The following is a 23,896-nucleotide window of genomic DNA, read 5'->3' on the forward strand; positions in this document are numbered from 1 at the left end:
TACGAGCTTGCAAATGGAGGGTCCTTTGGAGATCAAAGAGTGACACGTTTGTGTGTGTGTGTGAGTGCACGCGTGTGTGCAGGAACGCGCACTGTGGGGCGACGGCAGTGGGGCTGTGCGCCGCGGCGTGGTGGAGCCTGCCATGTCACCTGCCCACCACGGCCACCGCCACCCTCCATGTTGCTTGTGTCCTTGCTGCTGTGTGCAATGTGTGGATGCGCCGAGGGGGCCGGTCTGGGTGCCGGTGAGGCCCGGGCCCCACCACCCACACCTGGCCTCAGGCAGTGGGCCCTCTAGGAGGTGGTCCTGGCTGGGCCTCGTCTGCCCACCTGGGCCTCCACCTTCTCCTGGAGTCGGTCCCGTGCCAAGTTTGGCCCAGATGGGCCTGGCAGGAGCTGAGGGGGCAGGCCCGGCTGCGGGCAGAGCCGGCGTGAGGACAGCCGGTGGCTGCCTGTAACCACCCCTTCTGCTGTCCTGCCCGCAGAGGCCGAGAGCTCCCAGATGGCCTGGCGAGCGTGTCCTGGAGGTTCAAAGCCTCCGTCAGCGGGATTGTTAGGTTATTAGGTAAACTCTGAGAAGCAAATCTTTTAATCCACTGTGGCTAATCCAGTGCACTTTTGTGTGCCACGCAGACCCTGCAGCAACAAAGGGCCCAGGGACCCCGGCATACATAATCACACACTCAGAACTTGGCCCCGGTGGCCGCAGGGCTCCTAGGCAGCCAAGAGAGACATCGTGGGGCGACAGAGTGGAGGGCGGGTGGGGCCGAGCTGGAGGGCGTGGGCTGTGGGCGGGGGCAGCTGGCCCGCCTCCCGTTGTGAAGCCCCCCCGAGCTGCAGTGAAGGGGTAGCCCCTGGTCCCCGTGACCGTGCAGGCCTGCGGGGGCTGAACGAGGTGCGTCCTGGCCGGTGGTAGGAGAAACATGAGCTCCCAGCCCCAGGAGAGGCCTTCGGGGATGGAGTGGTCAGATGGGGAAGGGCATTCCTGGTGAGGGAACAGCAAGGACAAAGCAAAAGTCCGCCTGGCGTGAGGGTCAGTGCAGCAGGAGGGCAGGCATGCCTGAGTCCAGGGGGGAGGTGGTCTGAGCCTACCCAGAGGGTGGGCTTCTGCTGCTGCTTCCAGAGGCCAGAGGCCCCCCCTCAGGCACACGACCCCTCCTCTCAGACACTACTGTTCCTGGGGTCCGGGGAGGCCAGCAGGCCCTTCCCTCTGCTCATGAGGGGTCTGAGACACTTGACAGGGCCACAGCCAGCATGGGCTCCAGCCTGCACCCTAGGCCATTCTCGGAGGGTCACTCACGGGCCTCTGAGCCCAGCAGGGTCGGGTCAGCACCCTCACTCTGCTGGGGAGGGTACTCTGGTGTACCCAGGGCCACCAGCTGGCCAGAGACACAGTAGACGCTCAAGTCTCTACGGAGGCGAAGGCTGGGCAGCGCTGGCCACACCCCCAGGTCCCTGAGGCTCCCAAGTTGGCGAGGGGCTGGGTTGGGGGTGGGTGGGCTGCTCTCCCCTCCTCCTTCCTAGGCCCGCCGGTGGGGGCCATCTGGGACCTCAAACCCTCAATGCCACCCCTTTCGCCCTGACCCTACTCAACCATCTCCTGGAACCCTGCACAAATCCCTGGGGTCAGAATCCTCCAGAAAGGCAGTGTGGGAAGGTGTCCCTGCTGTGCCCCTCAGCCTGGGTGACAGGACCCCCGTCAGGACATGAGGTGAGACCCGAGTTGGGCTGTGGAGGGCACCCTGGGATGGAGTGTACTGCCCTGGGGGCCACATCTGCCGCCATGCCGCTGTTGTCCTGTCTGCCCGGGGTGGGACCCTCGACTCACGGGGGCCACTGGGGCTGTGGGGGCTGTGTCAGGTCTGCTGGGTGAGTTGTCCATGCAGGGGACACAGGATGAGCATGGCACTGGCCAGCTGGGCTGGGACCCTGCACTGAGAGTGAGTGGGAACCAGCACAATACACAGTGACCACACTGGCCTTTTGTGAGAGGATGCCAAGTACCCATGGTGGGGGGACCTCCTCCCCTGTGAAAGGGGAGAGCATGGAAGGTGTGGCAAGCCCTGAAAGCAGCTGACAATGACTCTTAGGAGCAGGGATTCAGACCAGGACGACATACAGCTGCAGGATAGAAGCTGACAGTCACGCCAGGTGTCATGCACTGAGCGGTGGGCACTGGGCTGACACTGGAGCTGGCATGTTTGAGGCAAAGCCCTGGTCTCATCCCCCTACCTTCCCAGATTGGCCATGAGAACCCTGTCACGCCTAGGGCATCTGCTTGAGGCAGCTTCAGCCGAAGGGCTGGCCAGAGAACTCCAGATAGCAAGAGGGATGCAAGATGCCAGCCTGGACGACACACGTGCCCCAGGTGTGAAAGGCAAGAGGAGCCGAACACAGGAGGAAAGAGGCAGGGGGACCTGCCTGAGGCAGAGTCAGGACCCAGGTAGCCCCAGCCCAGGGTGCCCACGGGGAGCCGGGCTGGCCCAGGAAGCTCAAGGTGGCACCGTCTTGCTAGTCCTGGGCCCGACTTGGGGCGACTGCAACAGTTTCGGGACAGGGCCCGCCACCCTGCCCCACACTGCCCAACTAGTCAGTTCTGTCGACCCCAGGCCTCACCCCCTGCACCCCCCCCCCCCCCCCCGACTCGCTCCAGCAGATTAATTTATACTGACGTGGAGGTAGAGACTGTGCCTGCTGCAGAGCTTTGGGGTTTCCCTGTGATTGGAAAGGCAACATTGTTGCAGCACTTCCCCCTGAAGGCACAAAGGAGAGAAGGGAGCCTGACCCTACTTTCCAGCAACAACTGCTGTCAATGCTCCAGGACAGTTCTTTAGTCTTCTTGACTCTGTGCCCACATTTCCTGTGTTCACGAAAGTGGGCACCGTTCATGCACCGTCTCCTAATCTTCTTGGTGATACATCTCTCCACCTAAGTGTGGTGTCACCACATCCTCTTTTGGGCCTGCGATGGGGGCAGAAACAACACCCGGCCCTCCCCCGAGCTCAGAACGGATGGAAAAAGGACACTGAGGGACCAGAAGGAGCTCAGGGGGCTGGGCTGATGGCTAGGAAGGTGGCTGGCCAGTGTGGCTGGGGCTGCGCCTCGGAAGGGAAGTCCACTCCTGTGGTTGGAATTGGACGAGCCGGGCCTCACCTGCCTGCCCACCCCACCTCCAGAAGCCCTGTCCTCCCCTCCCAGGGAGACGATGGGGATCTGCCAGTGTCGCATCTCTGCAGCTGCCCCTCTGGGGCTGGTGTTCACCGTCGCGCATCGGGCCCAGCATGCCCCCTCACTGCATCCTCGGCGATTTCTACGCATCGCTTTTCAGAGCTGGTCTCCTCAGCCAGGAGGATGAACGCGTGTGAGGCTTCAAAGCTGACTTTATTTTAAAGTATTCCTTTTTTTGTCTAAGTTGAAGAAAATAATTTCATTTCTGCTCTTAAGTTTTTCGCTTAGTTCCTGTAAAGCCTGCACATATGTCGTCAACAGTTAATCAGATTGAAGCCTCAGTGGCCAACTCTGGCTCCAGCGAAGGGGAGTTGCATTTTAAAGGACCTTAAAAGAAAGGAGGCTGCTCCATCTCGGAACTCGCCTGTTTGGACTCCCTCGGCTCTGCCTCTGGTCTCAGCTCTGGGAGGCTGACGCAGTCCCCACCAGGTCACCCCTGCTTCATCACAGGCCTGCAGTGCTGCCCTTCCCGCCTCCCTCTCTTCAGAGGCTTCCCTGAGCTCCCTCATCCGGCCCACCCCTCCCCCTGCTCGGACAGCGTCGCCTCCATGCCCACGGCCGTACCCACCGGGGCAGGGCTGCCGCAGTGCCTCCAGGCTTTCTGATTCCCTTCCTGTCCCTGCAGGGCGGGGGCCCTGAAGAGCTGGAAGCCCAAGGGCCCTGTTCTGGCCCCAGGGCCTGGGGGCACCTGCCGCCATGGGCCAGGAGGAGGATGGACATGGACGCAACCCTGGGACGCAGCAGCAGCTCTGCAGAACCAAGGCAAGCATTGGGGGCCCGTGTCTGGGAGTGGGGAGGCAGCTTGAGGGCCAATGTCCAGGAGGTCCTGCTGTCTGTCCAGCCCACCCAGGACTCCACACTCCACAGAGACCACACTGTGCCATGAGGGCCAACACTCTGCCTCCTCTGAGGCTCTGAGGCTTAACAAGTTGGGGGAGGAGCTGCGAGGGCGTCCCCCATGCCCAGCACTGCAAGGCCTGGGGCCATTCTAGCCGGATGTGGGCGAGAGTGACACTGCTGCCAGGACCCCAGTGGGGTCAGTGTGGGTTCAGCAGTGCAGCTCCTGTGATGTGCTGTCCTAACCCATGGCCCCCGCCCCTGCCCAGCTGGCCCTGAGGCATGATGATGACCCTAGGAGGGGGCCTGGGCCCTTGGCAGGCTGGGGATGCTTCCCTGGTCCTCATTCCTCACTGCTCCTCTTTCCTACAAAACCCTGGGCAGTGGATGGTATGTCGAGTCCTCGGAGAGGCAGGATGCCAGTGGCTGGGGGCTGGGATGCCTCTGTACCCACTCCCCCCAGGCAAGCACCACCAATGTGCAGCTGGGTGGGAGGTTGGCTGGTGGCTCAAGGAGCACTGAGCCAGGACTTCTGTCCTTGCTTGGGAGCTGTGAAGGATGAGAGTGGGCAGGGAGGGTGAGCAGTGTCCAGGAGAAGATGCGGTGGCATTAGAGGTGACCTGGGGGATTCGGGGGGGCAGGGTAGTGGAAGGATGAAGGTGGGCAAGTGACCAGATACACCCAGGGAGGGTGGTGTGGAGGAGATGTCAGGGAGGGGCCCTGACGGGCTATGGGAACCAGAGAGCAGATCAGATGGGGGCTGTTGGGGAAGGTGTGGGATGGACGAGGCGCTGGGGAGCCCTGGGCTAGGAGGTGAGGTCTCTCTGTGGCCTGAGCTGTACCCTCCTCGTCTATAGAATGGGGGTATAGCCCTTCCCTGGAGGCTCCTGGTAGCATTTCTTGAGGTGCCAGGCCTGGCATGGCTCTGCAGAGGACAGGGTCCTGGGTGGTGGCAGAAGTGATTCCTTAGGGGCAATAATCAATTCCTGGTGCTCACATCCATCCCTTGGGGAGGAGTTGGTGGTGGGTGGGAAACATGGAGTCGGCCACCTGGGCTTGTGCATAGGACAAGGGCTGCTATGGTGACAGTGGGGGGTGTGGGGAGTGCAGGGGATGGGGAGGGCAGTGGGTGCAGGGATCAGCACATCCAGAAGCCCTTGCTCTCAGGCTGGCCTGGGCGAGTGGGACCCACAGCCTGTGGTGGGAAGGGGAGCCCTGTCCAGAACCTGGATGGTGCCTGGGAGAAATCGAGGCAGATGGGCCCAGCTGGGGTGAGGCCTCAGCCAGTCTCAGCCACAGCTCTTTGGCAGTGGGGTTACTGCCTAAGTGACAGCCAGCATTTATGGGATGTCTCCTGCCCACTGTGTGCCTTGGCCCTCTCTGAGTCCAGACTGCCTGGGGACTCAGGGAGTGCAGAGCCCTGGCCCATCTTCTCAGGGTCCTGGCCAGCTAGGGGGCAGCCGGCATGGAGAAGGTGGAGACTGGGGCTGGTGGTCACCAGGGGCTCAGGTACCGGTCAGCCTGGCTCTGCCCTCCAACCACCCAACTCCTGGACACTTGCTTCCTTCAGTCCGCGGGCAGTTGGTGGCCGCCCTCCTGCAAAGGTCCTCCTGTCCAGGGCTGGCGGGCAGGGAGCCCCGAGGTCTCCAGTCCGTCTGGCTACCACGTCCGCCCGGGCACCAGCTGCTCGCCCCGAGCGGGTGGGAGGCCGGCTGGGCGCGGGCCGACCTTGGGAGGTGGACACCGGTGTGGGCGGCAGAAATGGGCTGCCTCCTAGCGTGTGCCCACATGAGGGGCACCGGGCTAGTTGGGTGCCAGGCCGGTCCTCTCGGTGGCCGGGGTCCTTCAGGGAACCTCGCGGGGGCGTCTCCCCACGCCGCGTTCCTGGACGCCATAGCCCAGGTGGACGAGCGTAGCGTCCCGCCGCCCGTCCAGAGTCCCTTCGACGGCATCCTCGCCGCGCGGCGCGACCACGGCCCCGCCCCACGTCAGTGCATCTCGTCTCGCCCGCTCGCTCCGCCCGCCTCGCGCCGCAGGCCCGCCGGGACGCTCTGGCCCCGCCTCCGCGCTCTGGCCCCGCCCCCCTCCTCAGGCTCCGCCCTCCCCGGCGCTCCGGCTCCGCTCCCGCTCTCGGCCCCGTCCACACGCTTGGCCCCGCCTCCGCGGCAGAGGCTCCGCCCACACGTTCCCCGCCTTGTTTCCGCAGTCTGGTTCGGTCTCGCGTTCTCGGCGCCGCCCCACGTCCCGGCCCCGCCCCGCGCTTTCGGCCCCGCCCCACAGTCTCAGTTCCGCCCCACGTCCCGGCCCCGCCCCCACGCTTTCGGCCCCGCCCCCGCTCTCCGCCACGCCCCACGCCCTTGGCGCGCCCCACGTTCCGGCCCCGCCCCACGCTTGCGGCCCCGCCCCGCGCCCGGCCCCGCCCCCGCACTTCCGGGCGGCGCCGGCGGGGGCGCTCCGGCCTGGGCTTGTGCGTCGGGTCCGGCTCCCCGCTCGGGGAAGCGATCGCGGCTGCTGCCGCCGCCGCAGGACCGGCCGGAGTCGGGCCGGACCGCGTCCCCAGGACCAGGCCAGGGAGAGCGGCGGCCGGCCTCGGCGGCGCCCCGCGGCCTGCCCCGCGCCCGCCTCCGGGCCGCCGCGCCGCCGCCGCGATGGGGGCCGCCCCGGGCCGCGCCCCCGCCCCGTCCCGCCCGCCGCGCCGCCGCTGAGCGCATGGGCCGCGCCGCGCCGCGCCGCTCCGGGAGCCGGGCCCGGGGCCCCGCCGCCGCGCGCGGGTGAGTGCGGGCGGGCGCGCGTTCCCGAGGGCGCGGGCCTGTGCGGCCCCATTGTAGGCCGCGTAGGCCGGGCGGGCGGGACCCGGAAGAGGGGCTCGGGGGGTGCGGGCCGGGAGGGGGTGCGGGCTTCGAGGGTGTGCGGGGAGGCTGTGCGGACCGGGCCGGGCGTGGGGAGGGTGTGCGGGCTCCGAGGCTGTGCGGGGAGGCTGTGCGGGCCGGGAGGGTGAGGGGAGTCTGTGCAGGCTCCGAGGGTGTGCGGGGAGGCTGTGCGGGGCCGGGAGGGTGAGGGGAGGGTGTGCGGGCCAGGGCGGTCGAGGGGAGGGTTTGCAGGCTCCAAGGCTGTGCGGGGGAGGCGAGGGGAACCTGTGCGGCCCGGGAGTGTGCGAGGGGAGGGTGCAAGAGCAGGCATGCCGGAGTGCCCAGGCTGTGCGTGTGGGGTCCAAGGCGGTGGGGGCAGGTGTGTCAGAGGAGGCATGCTAGCGGGGGATGGAGAGTGCAAGGACTCTTGACACTGGCCTGTGTGAACGGGGAAGACTGCGGGGCTTGGTTCAGAAAGTGCAGACTCTTGGTCTAGGGGAGTGGAAGGGTGTAAGGAAGACCCAGGTTTCTGAGCAGGGGTGGGGGGTGATCCTGGAGGAGCCTGGAGTTGGAAGTTGGTGTGTTTGATTGGATGGTGCCAGGTGTGCTGTGCTCCTCCTGCTTGGGGCATGTTTTGGGATGTGGGTGGGGTGCAGAGTAGCTGCTGGGGCCAGACATTGTGGCAGGGATCCTGGAGAGAGGCAGTGCGGTGGAGCGTCCCTTCCCCCTCCCCAGCAAAGAGTGGGAGTGAGTGAGTCTGAAACCCAAGGAGGGCACTCCCTCTGAGGGCAGAGGTGCCCCGGGCTGGATCCAGCTGTGGGTGGCTTGTCCGAGTGGCTGTGCTCTCTCAGACTGACGCCTTGCCCCCAGAACTCTCTCTCGGGCGTGGACCTTAGATTCTACCCCCACCGCGTATTTTGGAATTCAGACCCCACGGAACTAGAGCTGCACAGCCAGGGCAGTGAAACTTTTAGCTGGGCACTGAGGACAGTAGAGAATGATATGTCAGTTCTCTGGGGATTTTCCTCAGTCCATCTCTAAGGGAATTTATAGAGTTCTTATGGTGCATCTTGACTACTCCTTTTTGCTTGTGTTTATGTTCTTTGTTCTTTAGGAAGAATCTCAGGGGTATTTAGACCCACAGGCTCTGTTTTGGAGAACACATACACTCTAAACTTGACCTCCCAAGATGATCGGCAATATCTGGGTTTCAGTTTTAAGAACTATTCAGGGACAAGGATGGGAGAGCATGCAAAACACAATGTTTCTGTTTGATTTTTGGCAGGTGTTGATGTTTCTTGGATTTCTAGTTTCAGAAAAGCTAAGTGGACCTTTTTGGGTTATATTAGTCATTGAGAACTTACGTGCTGGGGGAATGGATTACATGTAAAACAGCAGACCTGACCCTTCAAGAGTTTAATTAGTGGACGGTTTGGAAAATGTCAGAGTCATTCTCTGTTACTTCCATACTCCACATAAATCAAAAGTCTGAAAGTTGTATTTAAGTAAAATAAATAAATACATGCACATCCATAGCATCGAGCTGGCTGCCGTGGTACCCAGGAGGGATGCCTTGGTGACTAGATGGGATTTTAAATGCGGTATCAGAGTTGTAGATTCCTTTTATGGAAGCCCTTTATTGATGGTGGTTACTGGCTGTTGGCCAGATTCAGTGCTTGTGGGCATTTGACTCTAGCCTGAGTTAGTGTGACTGCATTCTGCGTGGTCTGCACGTGTGCGTCCACTAACTGCTCGGTGTGCCTCTCTGTGGGGACCCAGAGACTGCGGGAACTGGAGCACATCTCAGTGCTGTCCGTAACTTGGAGAGGTGCCCATGTGCTTCCAGGGACAGGAAAGGTCTTCTGTCAGTTGACAGCCAAAAATAGATGTGAATGGTAAGGAATGCTTCTTTTGGGCAATGAAAAATAGTTTAAAATGATTAGAGGGACTTGTTCACACATGAATTAAAATGGTAGCCTTTTAAGACAGCCATGGTTTTGTAATCAAGGGCTAGGTCATGAATTTGCTGCTGTCTATAGCACGATAGTTCAGCATCTGTAAAGAGAGAACATTCGGCATCTATGACAAGTGTTGTTTTCCTTTATGTCAATGAATTAAATATTTGTTGGTGTGTCTTAGTTGCAAGACTTTGTGCTGGCTGCTGTGATGCTGCAGAAAGCGTCTGAATCAGCCTGCTACAGATCATTTACATAGGACACATAGCGCCTTAGGAGGAAGTGGCAGTGGCTCTTACTTAGCTATCCGTTTGCAAACAGTGACTTGGTTCTTTCTTGAGGCTAGTGACACAGGGTGTCTCCAAGGGTGAGGCTCAGGGGCCAGGTGCGGGCCTTCTCTCCTAGGCCGGCGTCCCGGACACAAGGATGTTAGACATCCAATCCAGGAGCTGGTGTGGGTGCTTGTTCTGTGTTGACAGGGCTCAGAGACAGCGACTTTGCATTTGAAGTGGTCCTGAGCAGCAGGGGGCCACAGCCCATGGGCCTTGACCTTAAGAAGCAGGCCCAGATTACAGCCTACCAAGTAGTTTACATACGAAGTCATTAGCTGCAGAAATGTCATTTGGGGCACATAATTGTGACCCACTCTCTGTCTCTAGATGCTTCTCACTTCTAGCCATCGGCAGCCGCTGGCAGGTGAAGTGTGTGCCGTGTGATTATGCAGGTGTGGGGGCGTGGATTACATGTAGGCCATGGCTGAGAGCGCCAAGCGGTGGCCAGGGAGAGCTACGCTTTATGCTGAAACCAGATTTTAGGGTTGTCCTTTGCTCCCTCTGGCTTTTTCAGTGCTCCAGGCGTTCGGACCTGACACGCTTCTCTCCAGCCCACTGCTAGCCAGCCCTCTTACGTCATGGCGGGCTGTGTTGTAGTCACCCCGTTGGCTGGGTTGGGAGGTGTCGCCGGAGCTCGTGGGCTCCGCGAGCTCCTGTAGGATGCGGCAGGAGGACTGAAGACCATGGCAGAGTCCTGATCCGGGGCAGTCCTCCCTCACACCCCGGGAGGTTTGTAGCTGCGACAGTAGAACCCCTAGTTCTCTGACCTCCAAGAGGGCAGGTGGCTTGGTTTTCAGCTTACGAGCTAAATCTCCTGAGCTGTATGCTTCCCGCGCTGAAAGGTCTGACTATTTGGCTGTCGTTTTTCTGTATCTTCTCTGTTTCTCAGAGTGCTCACCATTTGTTGTCAGAAGGACACTTGCCTTATAAGTCAGGTTTTAGAAGTCAAGTGCAGCTTTCTGCTGGAAGCATTTTCCAGATGCTCCACATTGGTGGCGTGAGGGCCCTTGCACGTGTGCGTGTGGGTGGTGTCCTTTGATCGCCCAGTTGAAGATGCTGAAGGTGACCCCCGTTAGCAGCTCTTTCAGGCGTGTGCTGAGAGTTAGACAACTCGCCGTGTGTGTGCACACGTTGTGAAGCATACAGAGTGTGATGTGGTGGGGTAGGCAGAAAGCACAGTGGCTGTGGGCCTACAGGACATGCGAGCAGATGCTCGCGCCCGCCTTCTGTTGTGTGATGTGCCTTCCCGTCCGTGTCTGAGTCTCACAGTGACCCTGTGGGGCCCGTGGGATGGTCATCTTCATCTCTCACGTGAGGGACCGGCTCTCACCCAGGTGTGTACAACTAGAAGGACCAGAAGCCTCTTTCTTCTCCAGTCCTCCTGCCTTCCTGGAGCTGGCAGAGAAGGCCTGGTCACTCAGCTCTGCGGCCGAGATGGGGTTCCCCGGGCTGCTGGTCTCTGATGTGCTCGCAGTATGAACTTGAGGGGAGTGCTGCTCTCCCTGTCTGGGCAGTCCTTTCTTAGCGCCAGAGGCATTCCTGCAGTTGTAAGAGTTTCCAGGACGTGTTTTAATGTAGCACAAACCTTGTGACAAAAGACTGAAAACTTAAACTGAGTTTTTGGCCTTGAGTTCGAGCGGGAGGGCGTCATTACGAGTCTTGTCTTGAGAAAGCCTCTGTGGCCATGTTTCCGTGGACCCACCTTTCCTAATCCTTGTCCTCTTAATGGTTTCAACAGGACAGATTGATTCACTTTGGAGCCGTAAGTACTGATGTATTAGGGTGCAGCCCTCGTTGTTCATTGACGCAGAGCCCCAAAATGAGTGTCCAAGAGCAGGGTTTCCCCTTGGACCTCGGAGCAAGTTTCACCGAAGATGCCCCCCGGCCCCCAGTGCCTGGTGAGGAGGGTGAACTGGTGTCCACAGACCCCAGGCCCGTCAGCCACAGCTTCTGCTCCGGGAAAGGCCCCGGGATCAAAGGTGAGACGTCAACAGCCACTCCGAGGCGCTCGGATCTGGACCTGGGGTACGAGCCCGAGGGCAGCGCCTCCCCCACCCCCCCGTACTTGAAGTGGGCCGAGTCACTGCACTCCTTGCTAGACGATCAAGATGGGATAAACCTGTTTAGGACTTTCCTGAAGCAGGAGGACTGTGCTGACCTGCTGGACTTCTGGTTTGCCTGCAGCGGCTTCAGGAAGCTGGAGCCCTGTGACTCGAATGAGGAAAAGAGGCTGAAGCTGGCCAAAGCTATTTACCGAAAGTACATCCTTGATAACAATGGCATCGTGTCCAGGCAAACCAAGCCAGCCACCAAGAGCTTCATAAAGGACTGCATCATGAAGCAGCTGATCGATCCTGCCATGTTCGACCAGGCCCAGACGGAAATCCAGTCCACCATGGAGGAGAACACCTACCCGTCCTTCCTCAAGTCCGATATTTATTTGGAGTACACGAGGACAGGCTCAGAGAGCCCGAAGCTCTGTAGCGACCAGAGCTCTGGGTCAGGGACAGGGAAGGGCATACCTGGATACCTGCCCACTTTGAATGAAGACGAGGAGTGGAAATGTGACCAAGATGTAGATGAAGACGATGGCAGAGACCCTGGTCCCCCTGGCAGGCTCACGCAGAAGCTGCTGCTGGAGACGGCTGCCCCGCGGGCCTCCGCAAGTAGACGGTACAGCGAAGGCAGAGAATTCAGGTGAGTGAGACACGGGCGTCCGCTTCTGTGCTCACCTCTGAGACCCGGAGAACTCGCGCGGGAGAGGTGTTGCTGAGGCGTGGTCTTGTCTTGCAGCCCAGAGTGGGCATACGCCTGCTGCCAGGGGTGAGGTGTGCATTTCGTTCTTACTGATGATAGCTTCACCTTTGTCATTAGATGTTTTTAATGTTTTTATGTTGAGGATACTTCTGTGCAGAACAGACTGAAATATATGGCTTTGTAAGTCACTAGGAGCAGTAGAGTTCTTAGACGGCATCATGACATTTAAACTTACCCTTTAGCAGTCGAATATGTATCCTCACGCACAGACGGTGGATTTACCTGGTAGGCATAATCCTTGTGGCTTAATAAAGGGAGGAGTGGACGTTTAAATGCATTCTGGAATCACTGCTTTTTATAACGATCTTCTAAGATTCTTCCTCGAGGTTGGGAAGTGGTGGTGGGGCGGCTGCTGTGCGGCAGCTCGAGCACTTTGGGAACTCCTCTGGCTGTGGCCACAGCTCCAGGGTTGGACCCTCACCTGCCCACCACACGAGTCAGCGCTGCTGTGCAGTGGGTCCCAGCGACTGGGCTTCCTGAAGTTAGGGTCACTGCCTCGGCGTGCAGGCACACGGGCACCTTGGGCGCTTGGCCTTGGTGGCCTTTGCGGGTGTTAGCAGGGCACCGCTGTCTCTCACTCCTTGCCCTGGAGCCGTCCTGGTCCTCGACGCACCTGCCTGTGGCTCCACTGGTTCAATCAAGAGTCTGAAAAGACAGTCCAGCGCCGGGGGTCTCCCGTGGAGCTGTTAAAAACCTGGACTGTTTCTCCAAGCTTCCTGTGGCAGAGAAATTGACTGCTTGCTAATAAACACAGGATTAAACGCTTCTAAGACTTAACCATCCTTTAAGTGATGTGATTCGAGAGACACTGTTTGAGGTGATTTCTTTGCCTTTTGTTCATTGTCTTTAGCTAAGCGCTGTCGATCTTGCGAGGTTTTGAGGACAGCATATGCCATAAAGTTGTCTTGTTAAGTAAGGCTAGTAACCGACACAGTTTTAAACCTCACCTGGAAGTTTTTGTGGTTGAATAGAACAGTTTTAAGATGGCATTGTGTTTGAGGCCCGGGTTGCGGGGGGAAAACCTTGAGCTCAATTCTGATTTCTAATTTTAAAAGTTCCTGAGTGCCACTCCTCCCCCAGCCAGCCCAGTCTGCACACTTTTCAGTTCTCGGTCGTAAGTGGCAACTTTGCCTTTTCCTTCTTTGGTTTGTTCTATTTGTAATAAGTAAGCTTTGCTGTCAAATTAATAGAATCTGTTGGCTGTGCCCGTCTCATAGCGTGCAGCTGTGAGGACTGTGGCACGTTGTGGTTTTAACTGTTGTGGAGCTGCTGTTGGCTGGCAGAGCCTGGAGTTCAGGAGTCCTGTGTGTGATGAAACACCGTCCCACTCGTGGTTGTCCGTGGTAGTTTTGTGAGTGGAGGATCTCCGACATCGGGGTCATCGTTTCTTAGCACTGATGGGGTATGGAGTCCATCACATTCTGCTTGTCCTGAGAGCGTGTGCAGTCAGGGTACATCACGTTGGAAGTCATGGAAAATCCAGGCCGCCTGGCTTAAACAGTACAGGGGTTGACTCAGATAAATAGAAAGTCTGGTGGCAGTGCCAGCTTCAGATATGGTTTGATCCAGGCTCCAGCCATTTTTCTTTTAAAGACTTCAGCTTTTTAGAGCAGTTTTAGGTTACCAGAAAAATTGAAAGGAAGGTGCAGAGAGTTCTCCTGTCCCCCTGCCCCACACATGACAGCGTCTCCCATTGTCAACCCCTGGGGTGGCACGTTTGTCCCAGCTGATGAACCTCCGTGACACATCACGGTCACCCACGGTCCGCAGTTTACATCCATTGCCAGTTTTCTTCTATTTTGTATGTGGGACACCACCACTGCGTGGTTAGTGAGTGGAGCGGGTCTGTGCCTAGGGTCCGAACCTGTGAGCCTGGGCCACCGAAGTGGAGTGCGTGGAACTTTAACCACTTGTCCACGGGGCCAGACCCCCAACCTGTGCCTTTTCTTGATGCTTCTTTGCCTCGCCTTCCTCTGGCCAGCTTTGCTGTCTGGTTGGCTCCCTGTGTTGGAGGTGGCTGCCACACCAGCCTTGGGCTCCAGGCTCCCTTGTTTTTAAACAGACTCTTCCCACAGCCTTGGAGGAAGGTCCTGTGGCTCCTTGTGAGTGACTGGGGCCACTGTGTGCCGCTGTGTCCTGCCACCCCAGCATGACCGTGTGTAAGGCCTGAGCCTGTGCCGCTAAGCTGACACCTCCCCTCAGAGGGGCAGTGGGGTGCCCCTCCCAGATAGCATCTCCACTCTCCAGTGGGGGAGAGTATCCTTCAAAGGAAGATTGGGGTTCATGGAAAGGGAAAAGGAAGGTGGTGCTGAATAAATAGGCAGATAGTGAGCGCCCGCTACAAAGAGGAGGGATGGGAGCCGAACCCTCCACGTGGGGATGCAGGTCTGTGGACAGCAGGTGCCTCAGCGTTGACTGCGTGTGGAGGAACGTCATGAGGGCGTGTCTAGGGCAGGACAACCCAGGGATCCTGAACCAAGAGCATCCCAGTCCCACGGGCTCTGCAGCGCGGGCTGCTCCGACTGTGCTCGCTGGCGTAGTTCCGCCTCCCTGTCCCGCGCACGTGTCTCAGGCATGGTGCTCCCTGTCCCCGGCAGGAGGCCTGAGCGGCAGCCCTCGTTTAGCTTTATGTGTGCGCGCGTGGCTGTTTTTCATATAGACAACATGAGAAAAGTTAAGTGAGTTTTACTCAGGTCTCTGTCAGAACAGTGATGCCCTGGCCCTTTTCTGTGTTCGTCCTCCTCACTGGGGGTCGTTGTGAGCTCTTGGGCTGAGGGACTTTCTTGCCGCTCTGCGTTTTCCGTGTCTCTGTATGGAAGACTTCCCCAGTCTTTAGTGCCTGTCATCGTCAGTGGAATTTTGAACGTACCTTTAGTTGGTTCACGCCCACCACTTAAGTGTGGTGGGAATTGTCAGAGGGTCCTGTGATGCAGGTGCTTGACTGGCCATTTACTTGTGATTTGGCGTTAGGGCTCAGGGGCCACAAGACAGTAGCTGGCAGGCTCAGGCTTCGCTCCCCTCCAAAGCTTGGCCTGGTGTGGGTGCCGAGTGTGGTCAGGGCCTGGCCATGGGAGGGCCCAGCTGGCATTCTCCTGCGCGGCCTGGTTGGTCAGGGCAGACACCAGGCCGGCTCCCTCAGCCCTCCACCGCCTGTGCTCACCAGTGGCTGCTGGCTTTTGACGTGTGACGTCAGCAGATGTCTCCATTGCTGTTTACTACCCTTGCCTTCCTCCTCGGCTGAGAAGTTCCCCCGGGACAGCATCTCCAGGGATCTTTTTTTTGAGTCTTCTTGATGGGCCAGCTGAGTTAGGTGCTCCTGGTCAGGGCTGGTCATCATGGCCGAGGCCGAAGGGTGGACCACCGATGCCATTCACAGCAGGAGCAGCTCGGCGACTTGTGGGTCCTGGAAGGGGTAGGCGACCAGCCTTGCTCTCCAGGGTCCCCTCAGAGTTTGACTGAGGAACTGTCTGACTTGTTTGTTGGTTTAGTGACTGTATTTCTGGTGACGGCTTAAAAGGTCAAGAGGAGAAATGTAGAAAGAGGAAGCGCCCAAAATGTGTACAATTTTATATGGAAAGCAGAAAAGTGAGATTGATTTTGGGTTTTTGATTGGTGTTCGAATGGGGTGGGGTGGCGTTTGGGCGGGGGCTCTGGTGAAGGCCTGCAGAGGGGGTCCCGTCAACAAGGTGGAATGTGTGCCCGCTGTGTTTGGGGATGGCCACGGCCCATGGGGTCTCAGGACACACTTGTGAGCAGCAAGCCTGTTTGATTTGACCTCTAGCAAGTTCTCTTCACTGTCAAGCTTTCAGGCCATTTGTGAAGGTGGGTAGCTGGTTTTTAAAGTCTGGCTCTCCCTGCAGCCCTCCCCCTTCTTTCCTACTGCTGTGTTTGTGGTTACTCCAGGCGGGGCTCGAAGCTTAGGGAGAGAGCATGGCCCTGCTGCCCTTCCCTCGTCATCTTCCAGATGTGTGACTTGTCCAACTGGGTGAATTCTTTTAACTGAACAGATGCCCCCAAAGGAGGCGACTGGAGATGTTTTCAGACAAGACTGGTACGCAGCTGTGGGGCTCTCGAGACAGGAGTTTATGAATCTTTTCACTCACCTTGCTGGCTGGATGAGGAGGACCTTAAGCTTGGGGGCTTAACTTAATCTCTTGCGTGATGACTTTTCCACTAGGCGGCGTCTTGTGGGGTCAGCTCTCTCTTGGCTTTGTGACGGTGGGAAAGTTACTACACCTCTCTGTACGCATCTGTGAAATGGGGAGGATGAAGTAAGGACCTCCAAATGTGGTTGTCATGGAGGTTCCGTGAGATACACCTAGGGGTGCATAGACCAGCCAGTGCCTGTACACAGCAGGTACACGGTACATTTCAGCTCTTGCTGAAACTTCATCGTCAGCATCATCATCTCAGTTTAGTGGTCTGCTGGATGTTGGTGAAATTCACATCCAGGTTACAGGTGGTCTCAAAGACAGGGTAGTAAATGACACATTCAGATTGTAATAATCACATTTCCTTAAAGCAAGGCATGTTAATTCGCCACCCTAAACCTGTTCCTCTCGTAACCATTCTTGCAGTGGCACCACGATTGACCAGGTCAACCCAGACCACCGGGTCCTGCTTTGCTCCCTCCACCAGTGCTGCAGCAGGTCCTGGCCCCTCCTGTGGGAACCCTGTGCCTCTCGCTGTCTGCGCTCTGCCTCCCACTCCTCCCGGACCGCTGCACAGCCTTCTGGTCGGGTCTCTGCCTCCGTGTCTTCTCCCCACAGGGCCAAAAGGATCTTTTCTAAATGCAAGTCTGGTCACGCCGTCCCCTCTCCCAGCACTGCTGGGCCTTCCCACTGCCCCTGGCGTCAGCCCCAAGCTCCTAGGACACAGAGTGCCGTGGTGGACTGCGTCACAGCAGCACCAGTAAGCTGTGTGCACTTTATATGCCTGCCAGCGGGGTAGGACTGGCCGTGAAAATATTTTTAAACCCAAGTTATAGGAGGGTCTAAAAATATTTTTTCTCTGCCTAAGTCATACAAAACTTAGGATCTTTGACAGGTTCCAGCAGGGTCCAGGAAAGTCTCCCTAGTTAGCCGTCAGGCTGCGGAGTTCTGGGTGCAGGGGCCACTTTGCCAGGGCCTCCGTCAGTAGGTTCTGGAAGGGAAGCCCTTGTAGTGAGCAGGTGGCAGACGCTGGCCGAGCCCTCTGGTGGGCCGCTGCCCCCTGCCCTGACGGCAGCAGCCGTTTCAGGAGAGCGCAGGGTCGATGTGCTTGGCGGGGCGTGCGGGGCGTGTGTGTCCCGTCCTGCCGCTGTTGGAACGGAGCCATGCCCGTGGGTCAGCTGCCCGGTGACCGGCAGAGCTTGGGTCTGTGCGCCCATCGGCGTCACACATTGGAATTTGATTTGCGCTCCCCGGCTCTGTAGATCTTTTCTAGAAGCCTGGCTTCGTCTATGCCCGTTTACCCTGCAGTTCGGAGAAATCGGGCCTTGGCTGAGTGGTGGCGCTTCATTGAGGAAAGGAAGGCAGGCTAAGAGTCCTTTCTTTAGTGCATGAACCACGTGAGGCTGCAGACCTGTGTGCGTGGGGGAAAATCAGCATTGCTTTGTTGTCCCCTGTGTCACATCGCTACAGGTGCAGAGTTTTGTGGGCCACTCAGGGTCCTCTCAGAGCCCGTTAATTCCAAAAAGCGTGTGATCTGAGGAAATGACTCAGGAAATCTCAGTCCCTTCCCAGGACCCAGGCTGGCCAGCGGACTTGGTGACAAGGGCTCAGCCTCGCCCCTCCCCTTCCCCTCCCGCGGTGGCCCCGGGCGCCAGTGCGTTACAGTCTCGGCCTGCAAGCCTTCCCTGTGCACCAGGAAACTTCTGGTAGCAGCTGAACTCAGCTCTTTTGTTGGGAGCAAACTCCTCCAGTTTTGATGGGCAGAGGTGAGCCCTGCACAGCGTGACTGGGTGGCTGGGTGGGCACTGCCCTTACCCCCCAGCGGGAGAGGCCTCTTCCCATTCCTGAGCCTGTGCCCGCCCAGTTTTGTGCCCTTTGAGTTATTTAAATGTTGGGTTTTTTGGTGTTGGCCCTCTCTGGACCTTTACTAACTCATCTTCAGTCTCTGGGGCCAATGTCTTCTCTTGAACAAACATTTGAAAATAATCATAAAGAGAGGCCGGCCCCGTGGCCCAGTGGTTAAAGTTCCACACGCTCTGTTTTGGTGGCCCAGGTTCGCAGGTGCGGACCTACTTTACTCATCAGCCATGCTGTGGAGGCGTCCCACATGCAAAGTCCAGGAAGATTGGCACAGATGTTAGCTCAGGGCTAATCTTCCTTAAGGAAAAAAAAAAAGGAGGATTGGCAACAGATGAATCTTCCTCACACGCATGCAAATAATAATCATAAAGACTGCTGTTTGTAATAGCTGATGGCTAAAATAACGTGAATGTCCAGTAGCAGGGCTGGTTGTACAGGGATTTTTTTCTGTATGGTTAGAGAACATAGGCTCTTTGTTTTCTTTTGTTTGTTTTTCTACATTTTCCAAATTCGTATAAAACATACTTCTTTGTAATTAGAAAGTGTATTATTAAAATATATACAATAATATATATACAAGTAAACAATATATACAGATATACAATACAATATGTACCAAGATATATCACAAGAAGGTCCGTGATGTGCAACTTTACAAAAGCGTATTGTTTTCTTTAAAAAGGATGCATGTAAATGTTTCCTTTTCATATGACCTTAGGTCTTCTTGATGTTTGCACTACTATACCAGTATTTTAAATTAATTTTAATTTTTATTAAAACAATGGAAACAAGGAAAATTTCAAATCATGCTGAAGGCTGATAACTAAACTTTACCGTGTGATGTCCCCCTGGTCTTTCTGGGATGGTCACGTCCCGCTGTTTCCTCCCCTGGTGTGTTAGTCTGCTCAGACTGCCACAGTGCAGCACCATGGACTTGGGGCTTAACAGCAGGCATTCACTCACTTCTCACAGCTCTGGAGACGCCGGCACCGTAGTTTCATCGCGAGGCTGCTGCTTGTGGCTTGTCGTCGGCCGCCAGCTCCCGTGCTCCCGTGGCCCTTTTTCAGTGTGGACAGCTCCCTCTTGGCTCAGGGCCCCGGTCTTGGACCTCAGCTAACCTCTGACTTCCTTAGAGGCCCCGTCTCTGAACACAACCACACTGGGGGCCAGGACTTCAACACGTGGATTTTGGGGGGACTCAGACTTCCAGTCCATCGCACCCCCTTTTCTGAGCACTGTGCTCATACTGCTGTCTTGGGCCATCTGTTCTGAGACACCCTGTTGGTGGTCTCCCCTCCCACCACCTGTCCTCATTATTAATGTATCCTCGATTTGGTTTAGATCCGTAGTCGGTGTTCTCATTGCTGAGCCATGTTGGGCCAAGTGTTTTCTTTCTTGTACTATTTTTTAGTGTATCTTTTTGGGTTATAATTGCTGCATTTTTTTTTCATTTGCTTAGATATTTGACTTTCTGACATAAATCTTCCTTTAGGCTGCATCTGCTTAAAAAGTGCCTATGAATATACTTCTCCACATTATAAAACCTGTCAGATAAACTTGTTTTGTATTTTTTTACAGGCAAGGATTCTCCCTGAGCTAACATCTGTTGCCAGTCTTACTCTTTTTTTCCTCCCCAAAGCCCCAGTACATGGTTGTATATTCTAGTTGTGAGACCTTCTGGTTCTTCTGTGTGAGCCCTCACCACAGCATGGCCACTGACAGATGGATGATGTGGTTCTGCGGCCAGGAAGTGAACCCGGGCCACCAAAGCGCTGAGAGCACCGAACTCTAACCACTAGGCCATCAGGGCTGGCTCCAGATAAACTATTTTTTCCCCAAGAGGCATCTCCTGAGACCTTCCCTGTCCCCACTGCACTGGAGATGGATGCTCTTCAGGTGTGCTGTGTGACTGCCGCGCCATGTGACAGGCGTGCCGTGTGACTGCCGTGCCATGTGACTGCCGTGCCGTGTGACTGCCGTGCCGTGTGACAGGCGTGCCGTGTGACAGGCGCACTGTGTGACTGCCGTGCCGTGTGACTGCCGCGCTGTGCTGATGCTGAAAGTCCCTGGAGGCAGCGCTGGTTGGGTTTAGGATTCTTGACTGGGCGGCACCTCCCTCAGAAATTAAAGGGCTAGCCTCGTCCCCTCTGTCCTCTGGAGCCGTCCTGGAGAGGCCCTAGCCACTCTGTGTGTATTCGCGTGTAACCCTCCCCTCCGCGTTTCCTGGGCGTTTTCTTTATAGCTGTGCCTTTTCATAGTACTGTGTCTTGCTCTGGGGCACTTTTCCTTTGTTGTGCTGAAGAAGCTAGTCTTGCAATCCTGGGAATTTATTGAATGTTGCTTCTTTGGTAACTTCCTGTTTTCTGTTTTCACATTTTAGAGCTCCTATTATTACGATGTTGGACCATCTGTAATGAGCCTTTGAATTTTAAATCTCTTTTTCTCCTGTTTTCCATTTCTTTTTGTGGCATTTTCAGATCTTTTATTAAGTTTTTCCCGCCCTTGTTTTCTGAATATACACTCTAAAAAGAAATGTCATCCTTTTTTTGTTCCTGGATCAACATTTAAAAATCTTTCTGGAGATGTTAGTTATCATTTCTTAGTTGTTATTTTGCCCTGCTTTCTGCACAGTGTAGTGTTTGTCCTCTGAGTTCCTTTCTTACAGGTTTGTTTTGGTTTCTGTTTTCCTTGCTTGAGGTTTTACCCAAATGATGGTCCTTGGCTGTTCCCTCTTGTTTACAAGTGAGGCCCTGGAGACGCTGATTCAGAGCTGTGTGGGGAGGGCCTTTGCGACGGCTGAGCTTGGGCTGTTCAGGTTGCCGGCTGACTCTGGCGTAGGGATCCCCTGTCTGTCTTTTTTCTGGGGTGATTGGCTTCCCCAGAGAGGGATGCGTGGTCTCCTTGTGGGGCTGGCTGTTGGATTCTGGAGCTGGAGAGGTGAAGGAGTTTGAGCTTTCCCAGGTGAGGATACGGATTTTCACCTGATTTCTGGGTTTTCATCCTAATCCCCTATCTGTCTCCTGTACCTGATTTCCCTGGATCTGGAGCCTTTCATACTCATTTTACAGAGATGACTTCTCCTGTGTCCTAGAGGGGCGTGTCAGGGGAGTCAGATGACTGCTGGGTGTGAGTGAGGACAGTTCCTGTTTCTGGCGTCCTGCCCCCAGGAGGGAGGCGTGGCTGGTTATCGCCAGAAGTCCTCCGTGTGCTTGAGAAAGGCTGCCCCTTATTTCTCTGATCATAGAGCTAGGCCTCGTTTGCAAAACTTACCTTCTTTTAAATACAAAAGGACGAGAAGAATTCAGTGAAGGGAAAGGAGATGTGGGGCCTGGCTGTTCAGGGGCCGTGTGGTGTGAGCGCCATGAGACACACCGTCCACACTGCATGTTTGTCGAATGTGGGGCCGTGTCGTGAAAGGGTTCTTTCTTTCTCAGTGAAAGTTCACTTTGGGGTGCCCTTAGTAGCCTCAGGGTCACTGGTGAGCGAAGATTACGTCTGCACGTGTAACTTCAGGAGCCCCTGGGTCCATCCGGCAGGCTTTCCTGTGTCACACACAGCTGCAGGGTTTGGAGTCTTGGGGTAGCTGTGAGGGTTGTTTTTCACTCCTGTATGACTCTTGGTTTTCTTATTGGATCTTCTTCTTTTTTTTTTTTAACATTTTGTTTTTCTTTTTTCTCCCCAAAGCCCCCCGGTACATAGTTGTGTATTTTTAGTTGTGAGTCCTTCTAGTTGTGGCATGTGGGATGCTGCCTCAGCATGGCTTGATGAGCGGCGCCAGGTCCGCACCCAGGATCTGAACCAGCGAAACCCTGGGCTGCCACAGTGGAGCGTGCGAACTTAACCACTCGGCCACGGGGCCGCCCCTCTTATTGGTTCTTCTCGAAGACCATTTTGTTCATCTTAGAGAGGGCGATTGATCCCTGTCCTGGTAATGCACTGTTAGATGATCGCAGTGTTTTGGATTTGGGAGAACAAAAGGAGATTAAAGGACAGTGGCACGCACGTGTCTAAGGAGAGCGTGTCTGAACAGACAGGAGAAGTTCTCTCCGCTATGTGACCCAGATTCAGCTGACCCTGTGAAAGGAGAATCGACACATGTGCAGATTCATTCGTTCATCGAGCGCCCTCAGTGTGCCACATACTCTTCTGGGACCTGGGGATTCATGAGTGAAGAAGGCAGGCAAAACGCCTCCACTCTGGGAGCTTAAGTTTTACCAGGGAGAGACACAGGGGAAAATGAGTGAGAAGGAGAGTGTTTCAGATGGTGGCAAATACTGTGGCAGACCGTGGGGTGGGGAAGGACAGTGAGGGACAGAGGGAGGCGTGCGACTTTAACAAGAGTTGCAAAGAAGGTCCCATTCAAGAGGGTGACTTGGGAGCAAAACCTGAAGAAGGTGAAAGTGCAAACTCTGTACCTGGAGGAAGGTGATTCTCACACCGAGGGCACTCAAGGAACAAGCAAAAGGCCAGAAAGGCCGCTGGGCTGGTGCGGAGGGAGCAAGGGGGCTCGCTCGGCAGAGTGGCTCCTGCTTGGCTCTCTCGGGCATCAGTGTGTGGATGGTATTTGGGCCGAGAGCCTCGTGGAGATGCGCAGTGAGTGACATGGGCGGAGGAAAGGGGGTCTCGAGTGACACTCCTGTGCTGAGGTGTGGGGATGGGAAGGAAGCAACAGGGAGATTGAGGAGACCCGACCAGTGAGGGAGGAGGAAAGTAGTGGAGTGTGGCATCTTGGAAGCCAGCTGAAGAAAGCGTGTCAAGAAACATGGAGTGATGGGCTAGCAAAGGCTGCTAATGGTGAAGGAAGAGGGGGACTGACAGCCGTCCCGCTTGGCGGTGTGGAGATGCCTGGTGACCAGGTTGTGGCGGAAGTCTGGGAGATGGCAAAAGCATGTGGAAATGACTTTCAAATTTACCTTTAAACAACTTAAAGCCCTTTGAGAAGGGACCGTGTCTTGTCTTACTTGTGGCCTTTGGCCTAAGATAGTGTCTTGCAGGTCTGCTCTTGGTAAATATGTGTTGAACTGAAATGACTCCAGCTGTGAGAAAATACTTGCAAGACTTGCAGGCTGGGATGGCTTTGTGCTTCTGAGCCGTGGCGTTCACAGCATCTTGGGTTCCCGTCTTTTCTTAAGGAGGCTGTAGCTTACACTGTGGCTTGTGATCATAGCCAGGAGCCACCTTTGCATTGGTTTTACACTTTTGGGCCTCTCACTTTTGATAAAGAAGTAGGTAGTTTTTAAAAAAAATTAGATAAAGTGTGAGATTCTTATTCCTTTTATCAAGTGTATGGAAAATGTTTCAGGAGTGCCACTGCTGTTGAATGTTGAGGCTGAATTTATTGGCTGCTATCTCTGATTGTGAGTGTGGATTTCTCTGTATCTTATTTTATTTCTGTCAGGTTTTGCTTTATGTGTTTTGAGTCCGTAGTTTTATGTGCATACAAATTTAGGCTTGATATATATTCTGTGGATTGACCTTTTTATTATTAGGAAATCTCTCTCTTTATATCTCATAATGCTTCTTGCTTTAAAATCTGCTTTGTCTGATATTGGTATAGCTACCCACTTCCTTTTATTAGTATTTGCATGATTTATGTGTCTCCCAATATTTTTTTTTTTTTTTGAGGAAGATTAGCCCTGAGCTAACATCTGCTGCCAATCCTCCTCTTTTTGCTGAGTAAGACTGGCCCTGAGCTAACGTCTGTGCCCATCTTCCTCTACTTTCTATGTGGGATGCCTACCACAGCATTCTTGCTGAGCAGTGCCATGTCTGCACCCAGGATGCTAACTGGTGACACCTAGCCCACTGAAGTGGAATGTGCACACTTAACTGGTGCGCCACCACGCCGACCCCTATATTTCTGTATTT

General features: G+C 55.9%; 1 protein-coding gene across 4 annotated transcripts in view; it reads left to right on the forward strand.

Moving 5' to 3' along the window:
* The window catches only part of AXIN1 (axin 1), a 58,505-nt gene that overhangs the window by 580 nt on the left and 34,029 nt on the right, over positions 1–23,896 (forward strand). The window contains exons 2-3 of one of the 4 annotated variants that reach the window (XM_070485341.1): positions 3,853–3,989; positions 10,939–11,897. In XM_070485341.1, coding sequence (XP_070341442.1) covers positions 3,924–3,989; positions 10,939–11,897 — 1,025 coding nt within the window. In that variant the 5' untranslated portion in view covers positions 3,853–3,923. Of the gene's footprint in view, positions 1–2,697; positions 3,990–6,697; positions 6,836–10,938; positions 11,898–23,896 lie in introns of those variants that run through there. The other 3 variants (XM_044747716.2, XM_044747717.2, XM_044747718.2) reach the window with 3 other exon arrangements.

This window comes from Equus asinus, chromosome 14, assembly GCF_041296235.1.
Source record: "Equus asinus isolate D_3611 breed Donkey chromosome 14, EquAss-T2T_v2, whole genome shotgun sequence".
NCBI lineage: Eukaryota > Metazoa > Chordata > Mammalia > Perissodactyla > Equidae > Equus > Equus asinus.